This window comes from Eumetopias jubatus, unplaced genomic scaffold (assembly GCF_037043125.1).
Source record: "Eumetopias jubatus isolate StellerSeaLion01/CBP00866 unplaced genomic scaffold, mEumJub1_p1.0 scaffold_2, whole genome shotgun sequence".
NCBI lineage: Eukaryota > Metazoa > Chordata > Mammalia > Carnivora > Otariidae > Eumetopias > Eumetopias jubatus.
The window spans coordinates 121,381,052-121,408,778 of record NW_028274808.1 but is presented as its reverse complement, the minus strand read 5'-3'; the positions used below and the strand labels follow the sequence as shown (position 1 = coordinate 121,408,778).

General features: G+C 38.1%; 1 protein-coding gene across 1 annotated transcript; it reads right to left on the bottom strand.

Annotated features, from left to right (window-relative positions):
- Window positions 1-3,217: 3,217 nt before the first annotated feature.
- On the bottom strand, window positions 3,218-21,303 carry LOC114203233 (alcohol dehydrogenase 1-like). Its single transcript, XM_088020191.1, is given in 10 exon segments — window positions 3,218-3,242; window positions 9,550-9,688; window positions 10,551-10,686; window positions 11,852-11,925; window positions 11,928-12,111; window positions 12,322-12,541; window positions 12,686-12,773; window positions 15,240-15,378; window positions 18,582-18,683; window positions 21,286-21,303. Coding segments are annotated over 10 exon segments (1,125 nt in total).
- Window positions 21,304-27,727: the final 6,424 nt, after the last annotated feature.

Genomic DNA, 27,727 nt, shown 5'->3' with positions numbered 1-27,727 from the left:
TGGTTTTCAAAGCCAAATATTACAGGAATTCATCTTCCTAGTGCAGGTCCCCTGTGCCTGGGATGCCTGGGGTGAGATCTGCTCTTCTCCCCCCCCCGGTGCCCATGATGTCCCTTCCTCCTAGTTCTAGGGGTCAGTTTAGTTTCCAATTGTGTCTGCCCTTCCTACCCTTTTTGATATGACCTCTTTACATTTAGCTGTGGAGAGTCTGTTCTGCATCTTTGGATCATTTTCTGGGTTATTTACACTGATGTGGGTGTTATCTAGGTGTATCTGTGGGAGGAGGTGAGTGTAGGGTCCTCATACTCTACCTTCTTCCTTGGAAGTCCCGTGTACTCATCTTTTATGTTGTCATCATATATATATGTGTGTGATATATGTCATATGTATATATATAATCATGTATGCGTATTACTTATACATGTTCATTCTAAAAATTGACATAGTACATAAGAAGTGAAGTGGAAGATGGAAAGTCTCCTCTCTCTCTCATCTTCCTTCCCACACAGATTTGAAGAGTGGGAAAATAGTTTTGTTATATGTTAGTCAGTTTATGGCCCAGCTGCAAAAACCAATAAAATAACAGCACTTCACAGATTTGTTGCAGACATGGTGTACTGATAAGGGGAGAGAGGATGCAAGTCTGATCAAAGTTCTGTTTTCTTTCTACCTCCATTCAATCTCTGTGGTTCTCAATGATTCCAATAATGAGCAGTAAGAAATGGGAGTTAGTGGGCTGAGTCTAGCTTATGGTCTTCTGGCCTATGAACTTGGGAAGAACACCTTGGCAGTCATGGGTCCCAGATCCATATCCATATCTATATCCATATATACTTAGCTGGGCCACATTTTAAAAACAGAGCTAAACATCAAGCCTCAGCTCTTTCCATTTTTAAATTCAAGAGAAGTACTCCTTGACTGCCTATTTCCTTCATTCTCTACCCCATACTCCTTATTTCCTTCACAACCCAAAAATAATTCAGTGTATCTTTTCACTCTCTACTCAGTTTCTGGAGCTCTTGTACCAACAGATCATATCCTTTTTGCTTCCCTCATAGCAATTTATTTATACCACTAATATAGGATTTATATTAATATATAATAGCCTTATATGTTATATACATGGTAGATGCTAGAAGTTCAAAGAATAATGTGACATGTCCTTACTTAATTAAGTCACCAGAATACACTTGGTTACTTACTAAATGCCAGTCCCTGTTTTAAGTACTTCCTATGCATCATATAATCCTCATCTCAGCCCTATGGCTTAGGAATCTTTTCTCCATTTCACAGAAGAAATAACAGAGAGACAGAGAGATTAGTTATTTTGCTCAACAGCAAAGACTAACATTTGGTAATATAATCATAGGGTCTGTGTTTTTAAATCATTTTTCTCTATTATTTAATTTTTACATTTAAAATGTAAATTTGTCTGAAAATTAATTTTGAGTGCAGTGAGTGTAAGGAATCCACCTTCATCCCTCTCACCCTCCCCACCCCCAAATTTAGCCAGTTGGCCTTACCAAAGCATGTGAATATTTATTGACACTCTGTCCTTCTTAGACTGAAGTCCACACATGAGCTAGGTAACTTGAGGGCAGTTGGGTTAACTTGATGTCTCTCTAGTCATGTCTGGGGACATAAGGCTCTCAGAGAAGGCGAAAAAAAAACTTTTCATCTAAGTATGTCCTGCTCTTGGCCCTAGTATGTGTTTCATGTTTCTTGGTTCCCAAGCTTCTTTGCAAGTGCAGAGGTCCTCTAGCTTAAGAAACTGTCCTTGATGGCTGGGTACTCCAACCCCAATCTTCTGATAAAGATGCAACAATGCTACCAGCTCTTTTTCTATTTGTGATTTATTAAGAATATGTTGTATTACTGTTTTATTTTCTTTCTCATATTTTCAGTCACCTTGATAGCTTTTATACTTTATTTAAAACAGTTTTCATTGTATTTTTTGAAATTCAGTTCTTCCTAGTCTTACTTGTTGTTTTATTCTATAGGATGTTTTAATTCTACAGTTAATTTTTATTTATAATTGATTAGTTTAAAGTATTCTTTGCTCTATCTTCTTCCTCTTTTAAAAATCCTAATTATTTTATTCTTTATGCTTTTTAGAGATTTTTCCCTTTTATTTGTATGTTTATGCACATGATCTCCAGTCTTAAAAATCATCCAACAACATGGCTTTTATTTTCCCCATTTTACAGTGTGGCAGTTGATACTCAGAGAGGGAAGGGCTTGTGAAGGTGAAAGAACTAGATTGTCAGGATCGTATTTAACATAGTCACCTTTTAAAAACTTTTTTTTCCATGTGTTTTCTTTAATTCTTGGACTTTCTCCTATTATGTCAACTGGCAATTCTGTGCCCAAATATCAGGAAGGGATATTGCAATTAAACAATTATAAAAGGAATTTTCCTCTTGGCTTTTGTGTTTCAAAAGCTGAAGGATTAAGGAGAGTGGAAATGACTCAAGGACAGATGAAAAATATTAGAAAAGAAGCAGCTAAGAAGACCTAAATTTTTCCTTCTGCTTCCAATCTCCCAACCCCAATGAGGAAATGATTACACTGACTCAAAGATTGAAAAGGAAGTTAGGAGGTTGTAGACATGGAGGAATTCTTCTGAGAGGGTCCTATACCTCCTACCTAGGGGTGGAGTTGGCAAGATTTCCCAAATGTGTTTTCGTGTTTGAAAACAGATGGGAACTATGGCTTGACATTTCAGGGGTAGAGGCATAGGATAGTGTAGGATTAGGATAGAAAATGGCTTACTGTGTCCTGAGATAGTCTTCCAAAGATTTATGACAGCCCAGCATGTTGAGGGAGCAGCAAAAGCCTGCAAACTCTTTTGTGACATGAAAGATACAGAGAAATCTGTGTATTATGGAGGTACTCTGAGGATGGGAACAAGGGATAACTCAATGACACATTTTGTGGACTGGTGACAGAAATCAGTTGGGTTGATGAACATATCAACAGTGTCACCACTAAATCCCATCATCTCTCTTCTTAAAGTTATAGGATGAATTATATAACATCTGTTCTCTAAGAAGTTATTTTATTACAGCTACATTCAAGATGCACTTATTTTATTTCGCAGAATTACACTACATTTCCAACTTTGATACTCTTCCTCTCTACTGGTACAATCAGAGAGGTGATACAGGAAAGAATGAAATCCCCAAGGATGCTCTTGCACCTCTTATCATCTGGGATCTCAGAACAGTAGAACACAGCGGATGCTGAAAAATAAAAGCACAATAATAAAATGATTGATTTGCTTAGGAAACAGTGATTTCAGCAAAGCAATTTTGCACTGTATCATGTGAGGTTGCGTTGCCTACCTTCTCCCTTGCTCCCCCTCCTGACTCCACCTTCAACCTAGTTCACCTGTATGAAATATCACCTGATCATCTGATTGGGATCATCATTAATATCACCACCTGGATACGGTGAAAGCAGGATCAACATCAGGATCCAACATCAGAAAGGAAGGCCTCAGCTTTGAGTCCTGCTCCCTCAGGCTGCATGACCACAAAGACATCCAAACCCTCCGCTACAGCTTCAGATCAGCTTCTGTCAATCCCAGAATCTAGCACTGTGTCTGATTAGGAAAGAAAAAATGCATTTTTTTGGGGGGGTTCCTTTCCTTTTGTTGTGTGTCTGCTGCCTGCTAAATCCCCTCTCTGCATTCTCCAAAATTTGATTATAAAATTTCAGATGAGGTTTCCTCATTCTTCATTCCTGGTTTGTTTGTTTGTTTGTTTGTTTGTTTATTATGTTATGTTAGTCACCATACAGTACATCATTAGTTTTTGATGTAGTGTCCCATGATTCATTGTTTGTGTATAACACCCAGTGCTCCATGCAGAACGTGCTCTCCTTAATACCCATCACTGGGCTAACCCATCCCTCCACCCTCCTTCCCCTCTAAAACCCTCAGTTTGTTTCCCCAAGTCCATAGTCTCTCATGGTTCATCTCTCCCTCTGATCCCCCCCCTTCATTTTCCCTTCCTTCTCCTAACGTCCTCCATGCTATTCCTTATGTTCTACAAATAAGTGATACCATATGATAATTGACTTTCTCTACTTGACTTATTTCACTTAGCATAATCTCCTCCAGTCCCATCCATGCCAGTGCAAAAGTTGGGTGTTCATCCTTTTTGATGGCTGAGTAATATTCCATTGTATATATGGATCACATCTTCTTTATCTGTTTGTCTTGGCTCTTTCCACAGTTTGGCTATTGTGGACATTGCTGCTATGAACATTGGGGTGCTTATGGCCCTTCTTTTCACTACATCTGTGTCTTTAGGGTAAATGCCCAGTAGTGCAATTGCTGGGTCATAAGGTAGCTCTATTTTTTTTTTTTTAAGATTTTACTTATTTATTTGACAGAGAGAGACACAGGGAGAGAGGAAACACAGGCAGTGGGAGTGGGAGATGGAGAAGCAGGCCTCCCGCAGGGCAGGAGCCCAATGCAGGGCTCAATCCCAGGACCCTGGGATCATGACCTGAGCCGAAGGCAGACGCTTAATGACTGAGCCACCCAGGTGCCCCAGGGTAGCTCTATTTTTAACTTTTTGAGTAACCTACACACTGTTTTCCAAAGTGGCTGTATCAACTTGCATTCCCACCAATAGTGTAAGAGGGTTCCCCTTTCTCCACAACCTCTCCAACATTTGTTGTTTCTTGCCTTGCAATTTTTGACATTCTAACTGATGTAAGGTGGTATCTCAGTGTGGTTTTGATTTGAATTTCCCTGATGGCTAATGATGATGAACATTTTTTCATGTGTCTGTTAGGCACTTGTATGTCTTCTTTGGAGAAGTGTCTGTTCATGTCTTCTGCCCATTTTTTGACTTGATTATTTGGTTTTTGGGTGTTGAGTTTGAGAAGTTCTTTATAGGTCTTGGATATCAACCCTTTATCTATGGTGTTATTTGCACTTATCTTCTCCCATTCTGTGGGTTGCCTCTTAGTTTTGTTGACTGTTTCCTTTGCTGTGCAGAAGCTTTTTATCTTGATGAAGTCCCAAAAGTTCATTTTCCCTTTTGTTTCCCTTGCCTTTGGAGCCGTGTCTTGAATTAAGTTGCTGTGGCCGATGTCGAAGAGGTTACTGCCTATGTTCTCCTCTAGGACTTTGATGGATTCCTGTCTCACATTGAGGTCTTTCATCCATTTACAGTTTATCTTTTTGTAGGGTGTAAGCGAATGGTTGAGTTTCATTCTTCTGTATATAGCTGTCCAATTTTCCCAGCACCATTTATTGAAGAGACTGTCTTTTTTCCACTGGATCTTTTTTCCTACTTTGTCGAAGATTAGTTGACCATAGAGTTGAGGGTCCATATCTGGGCTCTCTATTCTGTTCCATTCTTCTATGTGTCTGTTTTTGTGCCAGTACCATGCTTCTTGGTGATCACAGCTTTGTAATATAGCTTGAAACCAGGCAACGTGATGCCCCCAGCTTTGTTTTTCTTTTTCAACCCTTCCTTGGCGATTCGGGGTCTTTTCTGGTTCCATACAAATTTTAGGATTGTTTGTTCTAGCACTTTGAAAAATGCCATTGGTATTTTGATCGGGATGGCATTGAAAGTATAGACTGCTCTGGGCAGCATAGACATTTTAACAATGTTTATTCTTCCAATTCATGAACATGGAATGTTTTTCCATATTTTTGTGTCTTCAACTTCTTTCATAAGTGTTCTGTAGTTTCTAGAGTATAGGTCTTTCATTTCTTTGGTTAGGTTTATTCCAGGTTATCTTATGGTTTTAGGTGCTGTTGTAAATGGAATCGATTCCCGAGTTTCTCTTTCTACAGTTACATTGTTAGTATATAGGAAAGCGACTGATTTCTGTGCACTGATTTTGTATCCTGCCACATTACTGAATTGCTGTATGAGTTCTAGTAATTTGGGGGTGGAGTCTTTTGGGTTTTCCATATAAAGTATCATGTCATCTGCGAAGAGAGAGAGTTTGACTTCTTCTTTGCCAATTTGAATACCTTTTATTTTTTTCTGTTGTCTGATTGCTGTTGCTAAGACTTCAAGCACTATGTTGAACAATAGTGGTGAGAGTGGGCATCCTTTTCATGTTCCTGACTTTAAGGGAAAAACTCTCAGCTTTTCCCCATTGAGAATGATATTTGCTGTGGGCTTTTCATAGATGGTTTTTATGAAATTGAGGAATGTTCCCTCTATCCCTATACTCTGAAGGATTCTAATCAGGAAAGGATGCTGTATTTTGTCAAATGCTTTTTCTGCATCAATTGAGAGGACCAGATGGTTCTTCTCTCTCTTCTTATTAATGTGTTCTATCACAGTGATTGATTTATGAATGTTGAACTACCCTTGCATCCCAGGGATAAATCGCACCTGGTTGTGATGTATAATCCTTTTAATGTACTATTGGCTCCTATTAGCTAGGATCTTGTTCAGAATTTTGGCATCCATATTCATCAGGGTTATTGATCTGAAATTCTCCTTTTGGATGGGGTCTTTACCTGGTTTTGGGATCAAGGTAATGCTGGCCTCATAGAATGAGTCTGGAAGCTTTCCTTCTGTTTCTATTTTTTGAAACAGCTTCAGGAGAATAGGTGTTATTTCTTCTTTGAATGTTTTGTAGAATTCCCTAGGGAATCCATCAGGTCCTGGACTCTTGATTTTTGGGAGGTTTTTGATCACTGCTTCAATCTCGTTACTGGCTATTGGTCTATTCAGGTTGTCAATTTCTTCCTGTTTCAGTGTTGGTAGTTTATAGATTTCCAGGAAGGCATCCATTTCTTCCAGGTTGCTTAATTTACTGGCATATAGTTGTTGATGTTAATTTCTGATAATTGTATTTGAGCAAATTGTAGCTGAGAACTTCCCTAATCTGGGGAATGAAACAAGCATTCATGTCCTAGAGGCAGAGAGGACCCCTCCCAAGATCAAGGAAAACAGACCAATGCCCCAGCATGTAATAGTAAAACTCGCAAATCTTAGGACCAAGGGAAACATCTTAAGGGTGGTTAGGCGGAAGAGATTCCTTACATACAGAGGGAGGAACAGCAGAATAACCTCAGAACTGTCCACAGAGACCTGGCAAGCCAGAAAGGGCTGGCAAGACATATTCAGGGTACTAAAGGAGAAGAACTTGCAGTCAAGAATACTTTATCCGGCAAGGCTGTCATTCAGAATGGATGGAGAGATGAAGAGCTTCCAGGACCGGCAGAAGCTGAAAGAATATGTGACCACTAAGCTGGCCCTGCAAGAAATATTAAGGGGGGGCTCTATAAAAGGATAAAGACCCCAAGAATGATATAGAATATAAATTTACAGAGACAATCTATAGAAACAAGGACTTTACAGGCAACAATAAAATCATATCTTTCAATAATCACTCTCAACGTGAACAGCCTAAATGCTCCCATGAAATGGCACAGGGTTGCAGATTAGATAAAAAGACAGGACCCATCCATATGCTGTTTACAAGAGACTCATTTTGAACCTAAAGATACATCCAGACTAAAAGTGAAGGGATGGAGAACCATTTTTCATGCCAACAGACCTCAAAAGAAAGCTGGGGTAGCAATTCTCATATCAGACAAATTAGATTTTAAGCTAAAGACTGTAGTTAGAGACACAGAAGGACACTATATCATTCTTAAAGGGTCTATTCAACAAAAGGATCTAACAATTGTAAATATCTATGCCCGCAACATGCTAGCAGCCAACCACATAAGCCAATTGTTAACCAAAATAAAGAGACATATTGATAATAATATGTTAATAGTGGGAGACCTCAACACTCCACTCTCAGCAATAGACAGACCATCTAAGCAGAAAATCAACAAAGAAATAAGAGCTTTGAATGACACACTGGACCAGATGGATCTCATAGATATATACAGAACATTCTACCCTAAAACAATAGGATACTCATTCTTCTCGAGCACACATGAAACTTAATCCAGAACAGACCACATACTGGGTCACTAATCAGGTCTCAACTGATACCAAAAGACTGAGATTATTCCCTGCATATTCTCAGACCACAATGCTTTGAAACTAGAACTCAATCACAAGAGAAAATTTGGAAGAAATTCAAACACTTGGAAGCTAAAGACCACCCTGCTTAAGAATGTTTGGGTCAGGGGGGCCTGGGCGGCTCAATTGTTGAGCGTCTGTCTTTGGCTCCGGTTGTGATCTCAGGGTCCTGGGATTGAGCCCTGCATTGGGCTCTCTGCTCAGTAGGGAGCCTGCTTCTCCCTTTCCCACTCCCCCTGCTTATGTTCCCTCTACTGCTCTGTCTCTCTCTGTCAAATAAATAAAATCTTAAAAAAAAAAAAAAGAATGTTTGGGTCAACCAGAAAATCAAAGAACTTAAACAATTCGTGGAAACCAATGAGAACAAAAACACATCGGTCCAAAACCTATTGGATACTGCAAAGGTGGTCCAAAGGGGGAAATACATAGCCATGCCAGCCTCACTCAAAAAAAGCAGAAAAATCCCGAATTCACTAACTTTACACCTTAAAGAACTGGAAAAAAATCAACAAATGAAGCCTAACCATGCACGAGTAGAGAAAAATTAAGATTAGAGCAGAGATCAGTGAATTAGAAACCAGAAATACAGTAGAGCAGATCAATGAAACTAGAAGTTGGTTCTTTGAAAGTATTAATAAGATCGAGAAACCACTGTCCAGACTTATCCAAAAGAAAAGAAAAAGGACCCAAATTAATAAAATTATGAATGAAAGGGGAGAGATCACGACTAACACCAAGGAAATAGAAACAATTATCATTCCTGATTTAGATGGGCTGACATGCTGGGTCAAAACGAAGGAAGTGTTATAGCAGGGTAAAATTTAAAGACCTAGATTGAATTAAAAAAAAAAATCACTTAACAGAAAATGTAGGTAGAGTCGGGGGAGAGAATATGAAAGCGAGATGTGCTTGGAATCAGAATGAGAAAATCAAAGCATTTATCACAGGAGAAATTCCTTTTTACTTATTGTTGCTAGTTCTCTTCTGTGTCTCCAGCACTTAGGAGAGTCCTGGCAAATATTGCACTATCACTAAATAAACACTGAATGAACAAATGAACAAACTGAGTGAACACTCCATCCCTGCTAGCTGAAGCAGAGTGACTATTTGTCAGAAATGATGTAGAAACATTAGTACTCTAGGTGGAGTCTAAACCTTGGCCTTTAAGATTCCTTGCAAGATTGTATGACTCCAGTCATGTCACCTCATTCATACTAGATCATTTCTCCGACCAGAAAACAAACAAACAAACCCACAATTGACCAGTGTAGTGTGGAGTGGTTCTTGGTATTATATTGAATTCTCAAACATTTCTTTAAAATAGATGTGGATATTTCCTGAAGAGGGGCCTACAGGTAAAACCTTTTATTTTCCTGGTGACAGTAGGGAATAGGGTTGAGCATGTGAAAGATATTGAAGATCCAAATAGCCCTCTCTTTCTCACAAAACCACTTGGAAATGTTTGAAGAGTCATTTTCACTGTGAATTCAGGGTATAGGAGATCATCAAATAAAGCACTCACGTTTTTCCAGCATGGTACATCTCGAAAGCTTTGTGGAGTTGGTCAAAAGGCAACTGATGTGTTACTAATGGATCTATATTAATTTTATTTTGCAGGTAGCCAGTCACTAGTTGGGGAATACAGTCTCTGGTTTTATAATCTGCAAAACAAAAAGGCTATTGTAATAAGATTTGAGAAATGCCAAACCAACCAAAGGGAAAAAAATGATGTCATGAGATTTTCTTCTGAAAATTTGACACTGAACATGGAAAATAAATCATTTATACATCAGAAACCATTGACTACTGTTACTAAGTGTGCTGCTCCAGAAACTCTGTTACCTAGAATTCCTTTGGAGAATAACTGGGTCAATATTCACATTTTACTGAATTGAAAAATGGTCCCTTTAAACTAGAAGTCTCTAGCTCAGCTCCTGGGCTTACCATGGCATAAACATTTCCTCCCCTTTGTATTCACACACGTGGAGATGGCATTGGGAACTTACTATCAGAGGAATGGAGACAGATGGGATTGTTAATTGACTAAAGCTCTTGGTCAGTATTGCTCATAAATAAGGGCTCTTCTGGAAAGATAAGAGTCGGTGCCAAAACACCAGGTTGGTGTTATATATTTATAAATAATTATATATATATATGTAGTTTATATATGCACATATATAAACATATATATTATTTATATAGTATTATATAATTAAGAAGTTTTGCTGCTAAAAGAGCACAACAAACCCACCGGCTCGGAACTGAGGTTGACTGAATTATTTGAAACACTGGAAAAACCCAAAAACTATTTTGCAGGAGACAAGAATTGTATTTGCACTTAAAAAACCTATTTAATTAAATTAACCGAAATTGAATTGCAAAATTATCCAACTCACTGGAGAAGTCTTTTCTACCATTATAACTCTGTTTCCTCAAGGAGAGGAATTTTGAATTATATGTTTCTACAAAGTCAAAAGGGATTTCATGAAAGCAACCAACCAGTCCTCCTATTCATTGACCTACCTCCTAAGCATACACCCTTCAGTGTCCGTCCGGAGATAATCACTGATGCATCCAGGGAAAGCTTTGAATTTAATGGAGCCAGCCCAACAATCAGACAGACACCATGGCTCAGGTGGCAGGAATCCCAAGCAGCAAGCTTATAATGATAATAATGACCTTAAGCACCTTCCCATGAATAACTAACAACTACCACCAGAGGTGGAAGGAATCACGTTCCTAAATCTTGAACCTCTTCCTGGCCAGATGCTACCTCAATCTCAGTTTCGACACTGCCAGTGATAGGATCTCATTAGAAAAACCAGTAGAGTTTAGTGGGAAAGAGCACAGACTGCTAGCTGTATGATCTTAGGTAAGTTACTTAACCTCCCTATGCCTCAGTTTCTTCATTTGTAAAAAGAAGAATAATACTACCTACTTCATAGAATGGTTATGAGGATTAAGTGATTTATCATTCTTAAAATATTTAGAACACTATCTGGCATAGAGGAAGGAGCACATATTTGTTAAATAAAATTACCCACTGCCTTTGCCAGACCTTCTCACTTGCCATGGTTCTCTGTCTAGATTGTCTTGATTGTATTAAAACAAAACAAATACATACATACGGGTGTGTGAGAAGCATTATTATTTTTTTAATTCAGTTTTGTAGGGATGTATAGTGTACTTCTTCACACCTATTTATTTTACTTTCTGGTTATGAACCAGAACAGGTTGACTGAGCCTTTCTGTCTTTCTCCTTTCCTCTGTTTTGCCTTATTCTCTTTCCTGTAACCTATATCACTACCTTTACTTCCTTTGTTTTTCAGTCAAGTACATTAGGTACACACTGAAACATATTAAATGCCTACATTCTGTCCTCTAAACTGTAAGATCCAAGAGTATGGTACCTATTTTATTCACCCTTGTATCCCTAGAACATAACACATTGGTGCATAGGAATTCATTTTTCAAATGAATGAATTGTTCTAATACAGGACCCATAATTATCATGTGAATTAAATAATGTTTATACTTAAATATAAAAGCATATATGCAGAGCTAGGAATAAAGAAAAGGGAGTACTGGTATTGTGGCCTTTTGAGTGTTTAAACTTTGTGTACTACAATGACATATTTTTAAATGTCTATTGCTTTTATTTTTAAAATAAATGTTTTAGAGTGAATTTACATTCTGTTTTTACATATGGGGTCCACAGGTCCAAAACCTATGTTCAGGAGAGTTTATACCTATCTACATGAGGATATTTAGCACGTCCCTCCCCACAATTAAGCATCTAATCACTGTGCCCCACGCCCACGTACCATGACATCACTGAGTCCAATGGCCTCAAAGGCAAAGTCAGCACCAACTCCTGTCATTTCCATGACCACCTGCGGACAGGCTTCTTGCGTTTTCGAGGATTGAGACAATCAGTGACCCCTAACGCTCTGGCCCGGGGAAACTTCTTCTCATTGATGTCAACCCCGATGATTCTAGAAGCACCAGATGCTTTACAGCCCATGACAATGGCTGAACCGATTCCACCAAGTCCATAGACCACGCAGGTGGAACCACGGGTGACCTACAAATTCACAAGGCATGTTTGTATTAGGAATCAAACCTGGGCACATATGTACTTAAGAAAACAAACAAACAAACAAACAAACAAAAACAACCATTGAAACTTTTGGAACTGTATATAACAGTTGAACATTTAGACTGATTGGTGTAATTTTCATGTTTTCCAGGCAAATCACTATGACATATACTAACACACAGGTACCTTCCTTACCTTGGCCGAGTTCACAGCAGCCCCGTAACCTGTGGGCACCTCACAGCTTATGACACCGACTTTATCCATAGGAGCAGCACCATCAGTTTTTGCCACTGCAATCTCAGGTACAACGGAATATTCAGTGAATGTGCTTGTGCGGAAAGAGTGATGAATCTTTTTGCCTTCGCAGGTAAATCTGCTAGTCCCGTCCAGCATTCATCCCGAAGAAGACAGAACACTGTTCCGCAGGGACATAGACATAGGTGCAGGCAGTGGCACAGACATACAGAGTTGTAAAGACAGAAGTGAGCACCTTTAGTTACAGGTCGGTGCTTATACAATATCGGCAATTTAATAAAAGAGTAAGGGGTAAATTACTAACTCTTGCTTCTCACAGAAGTTTCCCTTGGGATGCAAGCAGGAGCTGCATTCTCTACACTGTGGAATAGCGAGTGCGAGGACTTTATCTCCTATATACGTAAAAAAATAATACAAGCATTATTTAAAAATATTATTGGAACTGAAATACAATTGGATGGTTTGAAAACTTGCTGCGGGCAGATTATGGCAGCCAGGATAACATTGCCCATTGTTGTTTTTTTTCTTTTTAAGTTTTTATCTAAATTCCAGTTAGTTAACATACAGTGTTATCTCATTTTCAGGTACTGTTCTGATGTAACACTTCCATACAACCCCCAGTGCTTATCACAATAAGTGCACTCCTCAATCCCCATCACCTGTTGACCCACCTCCCCTCTGGTGACCATCAGTTTGTTTTCTATGGTTAAGAGTTGGCTTCTCGGTTTGTCTTCCTCTGTTTTTTTTTTTTTTTTCTTTCCCTTTGTTTGTTTATTTTGTTTCTTAAATTCCACATATAATTTAAATCATATGAAATTTGTCTTTCTCTGATTGGCTTATTTCACTTAGCATAATACCCTCTAGCTCCATCCATGTCATTGCAAATGGCAAGATTTCATTCTTTTTTATGGCTGAGTAATATTCCATTGTGTGTTATATATACCACATCTTCTTTATCCATTCACCAGATGATGGACACTTGGGCTGTTTCCATAATTTGGCTACTGTTGATAATGCTGCTATAAACATTGGGGTGCATGTATCCCTTTGAATTAGTATTTTTGTATCCTTTGGGTAGATACCCAGTAGTGCACAAAAATGCTCTATCATAGAGTAGTTTTATTTTTAACTTTTTAAGGAAACTCCATACTGTTTCCAGAGTGGCTGCACCAGTTTGCATTCCCCCCAGCGGTGCAAGAGCGTTCCCCTTCCTCTGCATCCTCACCAACACCTGTTGTTTCCTGAGTTGCTCATTGCTGTTTTGAATGAGAAACCATATAACCTGGTTTTAGAAATTACATTATTCTTTTGGGCAAATAATGGAAATTTGGGGGTATTTCTTATGGGGTGGATAGTTGTAGGTCTGCTTGCCCCTGCTCTGGAAATAGAATAATGAAACTAAGACTAAAACCTTACAGATGTTATCTAGTTTAACCCTTTTGTTTTCCATTTGAAGGATTTAAGCCCCACAGTGTAGTCACCTGCATACAGTGGCCTAAGTAGGTAATAACAGAGCACTTTTCATTGAGTCTTCTTGCCCTATGATGGCACACTGACCCATAGCAGCCTCTGACATATTTTCTTTAGTGGGGCTAAGTTCCTAGATATGCTAATTCCAGAGAATAAAAGGAATCACTCTCCCTCTGCAGAGAGAGTTCTGGAGAGAATATTGATTATATTTGGATCCAGTCATTAGCTAGCCTTCCTAGGCCTTAGGGTGACAGTCTGGATAGGGTCTGTGAAGAAAATTAATTAACACAGTCATCACAGATTTACAAAGATCTGGTCAGAAGTCTACAATATTGTTGCTGATGGCCCTTACAATTTTCCTAACAAAGAAACACCCCCACCCCACCCTTGGTCTCTTGCAGAGTTTAGATGGCATTAAAACCTCTTGTAAGTTTAAATAAGGCACATCTTAACTTCACTGGCCCTTAAAAATTTCAAAGGTCCTGGATCTCAAATTCAGGAGAACTTTTGCTGTCTTATCCTTTCCCTCCAAATGCTCATTGTTTTTCACAAAACTTTCACTGGAATTTTTTTTTCTAGCTAAAGAGGATGAGTTAGAGCATATATCTCACCTGTTTGCATTATGTTCTTGGAGACATAGAGACCATGCCTTTTACTTTTGTCCCCCTGCTATGCATAGCATCAGATGCATGGTAGCCACTCCATAATTGTTTGCTAAATGAATTCCCTGGTAAGAGCTTCACAAGTGTCCTGACTATGCACTCTCTTAAATCTCTTTGTGTTCCTGGCTCCAAATTGTGAGGTTCTGTAGTATCTTAATCTGTGTGATTGCTTTTATTCATTCTGTTCATTTCAGACGTACTAAGAATAGCTATGTCAAAATCTTTTTTGATTGTCTGGGGAAGAGCATATACTTGCTTTCTTTGATTCTTTGAAATATCTTTATCATCCTGTCAATTAAAATCCAAATTCTATATTCCAGTTGATTAGAACATTCATTTGTCAAACATTCTAATGCATTCTAACCCTGGGACAGGCACTGTGCTAGGCAAGTGGGGGGTAAAAATATATATATAAGAAACAGTCTCAATAGTTTTCAATCTACTTAGAGGTACACTGGTCCTATCTCAAATCTTATTTAGCTATGGATATACACTTGGCTCATCTATTGCCCCTCTGGATTGCTAGAGAAGACAGTAGGGAAATTGTGACTCTTGGAGTCCCTGGATACACTTAATATAATGATATGTGATTAGTTAGAAGATCTAGAGGCAAACCAATTTTTTTCTCCTGTAAATATATGTTAATGCATTTAAGTTCCTCTTCTGTGCAAGGGTTGCTCTTTGGGAGGCTTTTTGTGGGAAGGGTTTCATGGCCCCACTTCCTACCTGGTTTCACTGAGCTCACTCCTTTGCCAATACTCTCCACAATCCCAGCTCCTTCATGGCCTGGGATAAAAGGAAAGACTGCTGAGATTAATCCTTTTATTGCATGATCGTCAGTACCGCAGATCCCTGTAGATGCCATCTGCATAGGAATTAAGTGACCAAGGGTCAGTTGGTTTGGAGTGTCTTTCTTTCTTTCTCTTTCTTTCTTTCTTTCTTTCTTTCTTTTCTTTCTTTCTTTCTTTCTTTCTTTCTTTCTTTCTTTCTTTCTTTCTTTCTTTCTTTCTTTCTTTTTTCTTTCTTTCTTTCTTTCTTTCTTTCTTTCTTTCTTTCTTTCTTTCTTCTTTCTTTCTTTTCTTTCTTCTTCTTTCTTCTTTCTTTCTTTCTTAAATCTGAATCTGATTATTAAAAATTTTTTTACATGAATTATGTCATTTGATCCCTATACCAATGCTCAGAGGAATACAGGGCAGATCTTATCATTTCCAATTTAGAGATGAGGAAAGGGAGATTCAAAGACTGAAAATGACTTGTCCAAAGTCACATGGCACATGTTCAGATCTGGAAATAAATTTAGGTTTTTTGAAATCTACTCTGTACATTTATGTCATCAAATAGTTTTGAAATATGAGGGACAGTTGCATACGATGAAGGACTTTTTGCCCACATTATCAATAGCACGGCCATTGAGAAAGAATTTTAGGCCCGTATTGTGGAATGTTTTTCCCGTGCTCTGGGAAAATCTGTTTTTTAGCATTTTAAACTTGTACATTGGAAACATTCTTTAAATTAATAATGAGTTTCAGTTAAAATTAACCATTACAAAATTTAGTTGACATTGAGAAGTGTTTTTTTTTTTTTTAAGATTTTATTTATTTATTTGACAGAGAAAGACACAGCGAGAGAGGGAACACAAGCAAGGGGAGTGTGAGAGGGAGAAGCAGGCTTCCCGCGGAGCAGGGAGCCTGATGTGGGGCTCAATCCCAGGACCCTGAGATCATGACCTGAGCTGAAGGCAGACGCCTAACGACCTTGCCACCAGGCTCCCTGACATTGAAAAGTTTTAAAACTTCTTACTTAATGGTTTGAGTTTTCTTGTCTGTTAATAGGCCTGACCCAACTACATTGGTCATAAAAATGAAACATTTCATGTACCATAGCCCCTAAGTTACTGCTCTGCCCAGAATATAGCCAGGAAAACATATGCCCAAACAGACTGACTAGTTTTCCAGTATGTGTAGTAGTGGGAATGGCAGCATTTATAACGGGAACGCTGGGAACAACCATGTGTATGATTGTGGCAAATGGCTAAGAATATATCTCATGAGCAATATGCTGTGGTTTGGGTTGCCACAGTGCTAAAATGGCTTCAAGATGCTATCAAAGGCCAGAAGTATTGTTTCGGGTAAGCAGCAGGCTGGAATCCCCTTGTTAGGTTTGTTCTATATATCAGATAAGAATATGCAGTTATTTTGGGGAAGTTGTCCATGGCATCAGCTGGAGGTGGAATTGTCTGTGCTTATGAACAGATCCAGTCCTTAAGCTTGGTTTTGTCTAGGGCTCAGTGTGATATTGCTCAAGTTCTTGCTGCTGCAACATCTACCTTGGTGGCCTGTGGATTTATTATTTAGGGGTTAGCCTTTGTGGTGAAGGAGCTTATCAGTGTAAGAAGAGAATATTGGCTAATTAGGAAACATTTCAGCAGTTGGTGACCCAGTATACAGTAAGCACTAATTGGGGCGCCTGGGTGGCTCAGTCGTTAAGCGTCTGCCTTTGGCTCGGGTCATGATCCCGGGGTCCTGGGATCGAGCCCCGCATCGGGCTCCCTGCTCAGCGGGAAGCCTGCTTCTCCCTCTCCCACTCCCCCTGCTTGTGTTCCCTCTCTCGCTATCTCTCTCTCTGTCAAATAAACAAATAAAATCTTTTAAAAAAAACAAACAATAAGCACTAATTAAAAGCTGTTTGGATGGATGATAAATAGAAAAACATAGCTTCTGAGAGACTATGGACTTTGAGAAACAAACGGAGGGTTTTAGAGGGGATGGGGGTGAGGGGATGTGTTAGCCCGGTGATGGGTATTAAGGAGGGCATGTATTGCATGGAGCACTGGGTGTTATATGCAAACAGTGAATCATGGAACACTACAACAAAAACTAATGATGTATTGTATGGTGACTAACGTAACATAGTAAAATAAAATAAAAAAAAAACATAGCTTCTGAATAGCAGTCAGTTACTAAACTCCTTTCTCTGTGTACATTCTTATCACTTTTCATTTTGTTCTTTACCATCTCTCACTGGTGAAATAAAATCTCTAGCGTAACACTAGACATGGAGTTGATATATTCAATGTTAGTTCCCATATTCTCCTGTTTCGTCTTTCACTGCCCATCTGTCTTTTTCTACTTTCCTCCTTCCCTTCATTGCCTTTCCATCTGTCATCTTTCCAATTCCCTTCATTTTTTTCTCCTGTAACCATCCTCCTATACCTTCTACTTTGATTAGATATAGTGTGGACTAGAAGCATGTGGCTTTCAGTATTTGTTGTGTTCATTAAATCAAGTGTTGAATTTCCTGGTCTCAAATTAGAAGATAGGTGAAGTTAATGTTTAATAAGACTTAACACAATAATACTCCGAATACTGGGTATTTAATGATTTTGTAAAATTTGAGATGCAGTGATTGAGAGGTGATTTGAGAGTGGCAAGGAGTCTTTGACAGGCTAGTGTTTTCCCATCCCTGGTCTACGTTCTGTTCAATAATGGTTAACTCTTCCAAGTCGCTTTGGAGACTATCATGGAATCCTAGCTGCTCATTCCTAGAAACTGAAATTTACCACAGAGTGAACTTTTTCAACAAACTCTGAGGTTATTATAATGTATGAGCCCAAAACAATAGAGATAGAAAATTAGTCTGTTAGTCACTGCACATTCATTTGTTGATATCAATTTTGTATCATACAAGTAGGGAGAAATGCACTTCTTCTCCCCTTTCCCTCAAAAATGAAAAAAAAGTTACTACTTAAAGCACGTTCTAGGTCACATTGTGAAGTATATAGGCCTATGGTATTATATAATTTAAGTAAAAATTTCAGTCCTGAAAAAATAATTACAGTGGATGAGTGAACTACTAGTATTTTACAAGTATTAAGAATATTTTAAACATTCATTACCTCTATTCATTTATCTTAGTTTTAAAATTTCTTCTTTTACTAAGAAAAGTGGACAAACCCCAAATGCAAATTTTATACATATTTTATATATATATATGTAATATATATATGAAATGAGACAGGATTTCCTTACATTTACCTTCAAAGGTAAAAGTTAAAAGACTTAAGTTTACCTTAATTCGAACTTCCCCAGCCTTTGGTGCTTCAACTTGTACTTCCTCAATTGAAAGAGTAGAATTTGCCACCCAGGCAATGGCAGCCCGGCATGTAATTGTCTGTTGACACAACGACAATAAAATGACATCATTTAATGAAAAAATTTAACTTTTATTCTGGTCGTACAAATGCCACTTATTTGTTACAATTAGTAAAAATACAAAAATCAAAAAGAAACAGAAGAAGGATCATTGCAATTTCAGATACAACCTGTTGAAATTTTAGCATATTCCCTTCCAGTCTCTTAAGACCATTCTGATGTAGTTGAGATTGTATCTACAAGCAGTTTTGTATTCTGCTTTTTTGCTAGTAACAGCCACCATATAGTGAGCATTTATCATTTACTTGTAAGTAAGCATTTTCTCATGACTCCAAATGCTTTGTAATCAGAAATTTAAATGGCTACTTTGTATTTCATCATTTGAATGTGTCCCAATTTGCTTAATAACTATTTAGATATGTAATTACTTCCATTGTTTTGACTATTCTAAAGTATACTGTGATAAACAATTTTGTTCATAATTTTGACTTGCCTGGTTTCCCAAAGTAACAATTACTTTGGAAAAGATAGAGACATTGTTAGGGCTAAATTGATTTCCAAATTTCTTTACAGAAATGTTGAATAATTTGGCACAATTCCTAGAAGCATAAAAGAATATCTGTATCATCATTTATTCCACCCTTATTAGCATTGACAGTAGTCGTTAAAACCAAAGTATCTAATAGGTTAAAAAAAGCTAGTTATTTTTTTCCACTAGTATTTTTTGAATGCTAATCATGTTGAATATTTTTTATGTTTATGTTAGTCATATGTATTTTCTTGTTTTGTGGACTGTTTGGTCATATAGTTAATATAAGTATCTACTGGCATCTTGGAGTTTTTCTTATTAATCATTTGACCTCTTTACACATTAAAGGAGTGAGTTATTATCTGTCAGCTTGTCGTACATGATTTTCCCTGGCTGATATTTGAACCTTAATTTTTATGAAGTTACATGCATGCGCATGCACATACACACACACACACACACATTTTAAAATTTGGCTAGTTGAAGTATCTTTTCCTTTGTTATTTATTCCATTTTTATACTTTGGAGATTCTCTCCATATAGAGACTAAATATTTATCTTCCTTCTGGATTTTTATAGTTTGATTTTTAAATATTTAATTCTTAAATCCAACTTAAAATTATTTTTTTGTGTGATGTGCCATCATAGAATCTAAATGAATTGTCCTAGCATGAACTCTTGATTGTTTCTCTCATTTCTGCTTAAATTAGCCCCTTTACTACAGAAGTTCTTACATCTACAGGTTAGGTTGCTCTTTGGAAACTGTTTCTATTGTCCCATTTTTCTTCTTGGCAGTTCCTGCAGCAGCCATCTTGATGATTTGAATACTTTAAGTTTTTGATTTATCTTAATATCTGGTGGGGTTAGTACACGTTATAATTTTATGTATGTTCCATTTGCAGGTTTACTGCACTAGTAATTGTAAGTTGTCCTGAGCTGACTAAATCTGTTATGTCTTCAAGAAATTTAGACACCACTGGAGGAGTTAATATATATCTTATAATACAAAGAAAAGGGACAAATGCCAGAAGAGAAATTAAAATAAATGATACCAAAAAACAAAATTACTTCTGGGATACCTGGGTAGCTCAGTCGGTTGGGTCTGCCTCTCAGTTTTGGCTCTGCCCTACCCCTCCCCACCACGTGCCCCCCCAAAATAAATAAATAAATCTTAAACAAAAAAGGAGAAAACATTACTTGTTTCAGGATGAAATAATTCTGCTTTTACCTACTGAACTCAAGTAAAAATTTATGAAAAATCTTTTGTAATTTCAGAATGATACACACTCAAGGCAAAAAACTTGGAAAACTCAGACAAAGGTAAAAGGGAAAAACTGCAAGTCTGGCACCCATATATTACTATTTGTAACATTTTAGGGTGTTTCCAATTGATAGTCTATGTGTGTTTGTGTAATCCTACTAAGAATACTGTTTTAGAGTCTGCTCTTGCATTTTGCTTTATAAATGTTTTCCAGGTAATTTAAAATGATCACTTAGGACTTTATTGACTAATATATCATAACTCATTTAGTCAGTTTATTAGTATTTGACACATCTGCTTCCAATGTTATACTCTTTTTTTTTTTTGAGAGAGAGAGAGAGAGAGTGAGCAAGCACAAGTGTTGGGAGGAGCAGAGGGAGAGGGACAAGCAGACTCCGTGTGGAGCACAGAGCCCAATGTGGGACTCGATCCCACCACCCCAAGATCACAACCTGAACCAAAATCGAGTCAGAGGTTTAACTGACTGAGCCATACAGGCGTCCCTCTCGTGTTATATTCTTAAAAACAATGCCACAGTTAACCTATTTATAAAAACAACATAATTATTTCCTTTGAATAAATTTCTGGGTCAAATGATAGGCAAATTTTTAAGACATTTGATACAATATTTTCAAACTATCACCCAAGAAATTTCTAGCAAGTTATTTTCCCACCAGTGATGTTTGAGTTTCCACAGGTGGGAAACATTAGGTATTGTCATTAAAAATCTTTGCTACTGATTGGAGAAAATGGTGTCTTGATTTTGTTTCAGTGTATGTTTTTAGATAACTGATGAAAATGATATAGATCTATTTTAAAGGTAGCACTTACTTTGCCTGAAGTGTCCATGATGAATTTTCTTTCCATGGTGCCTTACAGGTATATCCGAGAGAACCGTACTTCTTTGACTCTGCTCCTGGACAACCTAGACAGAGTATTTATAATATCTGCATACCAAAAGTTATTAAAAATAATTACATAATCCCATGTCGACATAGGAAAAACCAGACAAGTGAAGTGGTTGGCAAATATGTGAAGGCGGAAGACAGAGAGGAACATAGGAGTGATTAGGGAGAGAGTGGGTTAAAACAAGGATGCTGAATTAAAGAGAGCTTGAAAGGTAGCAATGCGTGAGAAAGCAATGAATGGACTATTAAAATGTGAATCAAGCGGCGCCTGGGTGACTGAGTCCTTAAGCGTCTGCCTTGGGCTCAGGTCATGATCCCAGGGTCCTGGGATTGAGCCCCGCATCGCATTGGGCTCCCTGCTCAGCGGGAAGCCTGCTTTTCTCTCTCCCACTCCCCCTGCTTGTGTTCCCTCTCTCACTGTGTCTCTCTCTGTCAAATAAGTAAATAAAATCTTTAAAAAAAATGTGAATCAAGTGATAGAAACTAAGAGGAAGATCAACTACTAATTAGTTAACAATAAGAATTTCTGGAATGTAGTTACATGAAAGGTATTGCTAGATCCAGGCAATGAAAGTATAACACAAGGTCTCTGGGAGTCTAAAAAGATGGAAAAGCACAAATAATGATACAAAGTACAAGAAGAAAGTCAGAAAGAACTCAAATACATGGAGGCTAAAGAGCATCCTACTAAAGAATGAATGGGTCAACCAGAAAATTAAAGAAGAATTTAAAAAATTCATGGAAACAAATAAAATTGAAAACATGACAGTTCAAAATCTTTGGGATGCAACAAAGGTGGTCCTCAGAGGGAAGTATATAGCACTACAAGCCTTTCCAAGAAACAAGAAAGGTCTCAAATACACAACCTAACTCTACACCTAAAGGAGCTGGAGAAAGAACAGCAAATAAAGCCTAAACCCAGCAGGAGAAGAGAAATAATAAAGATTAGAGCAGAAATCAATGAAATAGAAACCAAAAGAACAGTAGAACAGATCAAAGAAACTAGGAGCTGATTCTTCTTTTTATTTTTTTTTAGATTTTATTCATTCATTTGACAGAGAGAGACACACAGAGAGAGAGAGGGGCACACAAGCAGGGGGAGTGGGAGAGGGAGAAGCAGGATGCGGGGCTCGATCCCAGGACCCTGGGATCATGACCTGAGCCGAAGGCAGATGCTTAATGGCTGAGCCACCCAGACACCCTAGGAGCTGATTCTTTGAAAGACTTAATATTGTTGATAATCCCCTGGCCAGAGAAAAAAGAAAAGAGAAAGGACCCAAATAAATAAAATCATGAAAGAGGAGATATCACAACCAACACTGAAGAAATACAAACAATTAGAAGAGAGTTATTATGAGCAACTATATGCCAACAAATTAGGTAATCTGAAAGAAATGGATGCATTCCTAGAGACATATAAATTACCAAACCTGAACCAGGAAGAAATAGAAAAGCTGAACAGATACACAACCAGTAAGGAAATTGAAGTGGTAATTAAAAATCTCCTAACAAATAAGAGCCCAGGACCAGATGGCTTCCCAGGGGAATTCTACCAAACATTTGAAGAAGAATTAATACTTATTCTTCTGAGACTGTTCCAAAAGATAGAAATGGAAGGAAAACTTCCAAACTCATCCTATGAGGCTAGCATTACCTTGATCCTAAAACCAAACAAAGACCCCACTAAAAAAAAAAAAGAATTACAGACCAACATCCCTGATGAAATGGACACAAAGTTCTCACCAAGATAGTAGCTAATAGGATCCAACATTACATTAAAAGGATTATTCACCATGACCAAGTGGGATTTATTCCTGGGCTGCAGGTGTGGTTCAACAGCTGTAAATCACTCAATGTGATACACCATGTTAATAAAAGAAAGGACAAGAACCATATGATCTTCTGATTAGATGCAGAAAAAGCATCTGACAAAATACAGCATCTTTCTTGATCAAAACTCTTCACAGTGTAGGGATAGAGAGAACATACCTCGATATCATAAAAACCATCTATGAAAAACTCACAGCAAATATCATTCTCAATGGGGAAAACCTGAGGGCTTTTTCCCTAAGGTCAGGAACATGACAAGGATGCCCACTCTCACCACTGTTGTTCAACATAGTGCTTAGAAGTACTAGCAATAGCAATCAAACACAAAAAGAAATGGCATCGAATAAGCAAAGAAGTTAAATTCTCACTCTTTGCAGAGGACATGATAGTCTATGTGGAAAACCCAAAAGACCCCACCCCCAAATTGCTAGAACTCATACAGCAATTCAGCAAAGGGGCGGGGTATAAAATCAATGCACAGAAATCAGTTGCATTCCTATACACTAACTGAGACCGAAGAAAGAAAAATTAAGGATTTGATCCCATTTACAATTGCATCCCAAACCGTAAGATACCTAGGAATAAACATAATCAAAAGGCAAAGTTTCTGTATTCAGAAAACTATAGAGCACTCATGAAAGAAATTGTGGAAGACACAAAGAAATGGAAAAACATTCCATGCTCATGGATTAGAAGAATAAACATTGTTAAAATGTCTATGCTACCTAGAGCAATCTATACATTCAATGCAATCCTATCAAAATAGCATCAACTTTTTTCACAGAGCTGGAACAAATAATCCTCAAATTTGTATGGAACCAGAAGAGACGCTGAATAGCCAGAGGAATGTGGAAAAAGAAAACCAAAGCTGGTGGCATCACAATTCCGGACTTCAAGCTCCATTACAAAGTCGTCATCATTAAGACAGTGTGGTTCTGGCACAAAAACAGACACATAGATCAATGGAACAGAAGAGAGAACCCAGAAATGACTCTCAACTCTATGGTCAACTACTCTTTGACAAAGCAGGAAAATTGGACAGCCACGTGCAGAAGAATGAAACTGGACTATTTCCTTACACCATACACAAAGATAAACTCAAAATGGATGAAAGACCTCAGTGTGAGACAGGAATCCATTAAAATCCTAGAGGAAAACACAGGCAGCAAACTCTTTAACCTCGACTACAGCAACTTCTTACTAGACACGTTTCCAAAGGCAAGGGAAACAAAGGCAAAAGTGAAATACTGGGACTTCATCAAGATAAAAAGCTTCTGCACAGCAAAGGAAACAGTTGATAAAACCAAAAGACAACCAACAGAATGGGAGAAGATATTTGCAAATGACATATCAGATAAAGGGCTGGTATTCAAGATCTATGAAGAACTTATCAAACTCAACACCCAAAGAACAAATAATCTAGTCAAGAAATGGGCAGAAGACATGAACAGACATTTCTCCAAAGAAGACATCCAAATGGCCAAAAGGCACATGAAAAAGTGCTCACCATCACTCAGCATCAGGGAAATTCAAATCAAAACCACGATGAGATACCACCTCACACCAGTCAGAATGACTCAAAGTGACAATGTAGGAAATGACAGGTGTTGGCGAGGATGTGGAGAAAAGGGAACCCTGTTATATTATTGGTGGGAATGAATGCAAGCTGGTGCAGCCACTCTGGAAAACAGTATGGAAGTTCCTCAAGAAGTTAAAAATAGAGCTACCCTATGACCCAGCAATTGCACTACTAAGTATTTACCCCAAAGATACAGATGTAGTGATCCAAAGGGGCACATGCACCCCAATGCTTATATCAGTAATGTCCACAATAGCCAAACTATGCAAAAAGCCCAGATGTCCATTGACAGATGAATGGATAAAGAAGATGTGATATATATACACATACACAGTGGAATACTACTCAGCCATCAAAATAATGAAATCTTGCCATTTGCAACGACGTGGATAGAACTAGAGGATATTATGCTAAGCAAAATAAGTTAATCAGAGAAAAAGATTACCACACGATCTCACTGATAATGTGGAATTTAAGAAACAAAACAGAGGATCATAGGGAAAGAAAAAATAAAACAAAATGAAATCAGAGAGGGAGAGAAACCATAAGAGGCTCTTAATCATAGAAAACGAACTAAGGGTTGTTGGAGGGGAGATGGGGGGGATGGGTAACTGGGTGATGGACATTAAGGAGGGCATGTGATGTAATGAACACTGGGTGTTATATAAGACTGATGTATCACTGACCTCTACCTCTGAAACCAATAATACATTGTATGTTAATTAATTGAATTTAAAAAAATGTTTAAAGAAAGATATTTTTTTAAAATAAATTTATCTAGGGATGCCTGGGTGGCTCAGTTGGTTGAGCATCTGCCTTCGTTGGGGTCATGACCTCAGGGTCCTGGGATTGAGCACCACATTGGGCTCGCTGCTAAGCGGGGAGTCGCTTCTCCCTGTGTTCACTCTCTCTCTCTCAAATAAATAGATCAAATCTTTTAAAAAATAAAATAAAATAAATTTATCTAAGTAAAAATGTAAAAAAAAAAATTGACCTAGTTGATGGTATATTTGTTATAGCACCCTGGACACACTAAGACAAAGGTCTTTGTAGATGTATAGTTAAGATGAGGTCATACTGGATTAGGATAAGGACTAAATTCAGTATGAACAACTGTCCTTATAAGAGGAGAAGATAAACAGTGATGTGCCACACAGGTGAGAAGGCCATGAGAAAATGGAAACAGACCATGATTGGAGTGATCTCACAACAATTCAAGGAATGTGAGGGATTGCTGGGAACCATCAAAATCTAGGAGAGGGGCATGGATCATCTATCTTCTCCCTCAGAGCCTGCAGAGGTCACCAACTCTGCTGACCCCTTGATTTTGGACTTCTAGCTCTAGAATTGTGAAAGAATGAATTTTTGTTGCTTTTGTTATCCCGTCTATGGTAATTTGTTACAGTAGCCCAAGGAAACGAATACAGATTTTTGTATGGAGAAGTGGGGTGCTCCTTTAACAGGTAACTAAAAATGAGTAAGTGGCTTTGGATTTGGTAATGAGTAGAGGCTGGAAGAATTTTGTGACACAAGTTAGAAAAAGTCTAGTTTGCTTGAAGAGGCTTTTGGCAGAAATATAGTTTTTGAAAGGTGATTCTGGTGAGGGCTTGAAAGGAAACGAGAAATCTATTATTGGACACTGGAGGAAAGGCAATCCTTATTATGAAATGGCAGAAAACTTATTTTTTTTATTATGTTCGGTTAGCCACTGTATAGTACATCATTAGTTTTTGATGTAGTGTTCAATGATTCATTAGTTACGTATAACACCCAGTGTTATCACAACACGAAGTGGTAGAAAACTTATCTGAATTGTATTGCAGTGTTGTGTGGAAAGCAGAACTTGTATGTGATGAACTTGGTTATTTAGCTGAGATTTCTGAGCCAAGTGGGGAAGGTGTGTTCTGGTTTCTCCTTGACGCCTAGAGTAAATAGGAGAAGAAAAGACAAATTGAAGAGAGAACTGGTAAGCAAAACAAAACAAAACAAAACAAAAAACAGAAAAACTGTTGAGGATCTAGATAATGCAGCTCTGAAACAGAGCCAGGATGTCGCTGGACAAACCTTTGCTGAAGAGATCAGGTGTGTTATCCATGGATCTGGTCAACTATCTCATTAGAAGCCAGGAATAAAAATGAGGTTACCGAAGAAGGATCTGTGGGAAACCCTCTTATGTAATGGCGTGGATCCCCTGACATACACAAAAGACAAACAGGGTTCTTGAAAACATTATAACAGGAGAAATACTACCAGCTTGAACTGAAGGGGCCAGAGACAGGATGAAGGAAGGCTGCCAGACTTCTGGGAGTCTACAGACAGGAAAACGGCTGACAGAACTATCCAGCTACATACATGTGCTACCCTTTAAGACAAAGGAAAAATGATCCTGAGATAAGGCTGTGGATGCAGAGTCCAGAGTGACAGGCCCAGAGAGTTGAGCCTCCATGAACCTACAGGGTGTCTCCACCACAGACATTATTCCATGTGTCTTCCTGTATCTCTGCTTCTCTTCCTCTCTCCTGTCTGACTGGGAGTGTTTCTCCTTCACTTTTTTTTTTTTTAAAATTTTAATTGCACTATAGTTAACAGCCTCAAAAAGTTAAAAATAGAACTACTCTGTGATCCAATAATTGTGCTACTGGGTATTTGCCCCCCAAATACAAAAACACTAATTCAAAAGGATACATGCACTCCTATGTTGATAGCAGCATTTTTGACAAATAACCAAACTATGGAAGCAGCTCAAGTGTTCTCCTTCACTCTACATGTCTGTTTCACCTTTATTTAACTCTCTCTCCACATAACTATGGAGGGAATTTTTGTCTGTCTAGTTTATTTGGAACTTAGCATGCACACTGTCTTTTGTTTTCTGTTTTCTGTGTAAGGACTGCTTTCTAGACTGGAATTGAGTCAAGAAATGCAGAAGTCAGGGCGCCTGGATGGCTCAGTTGGTTAA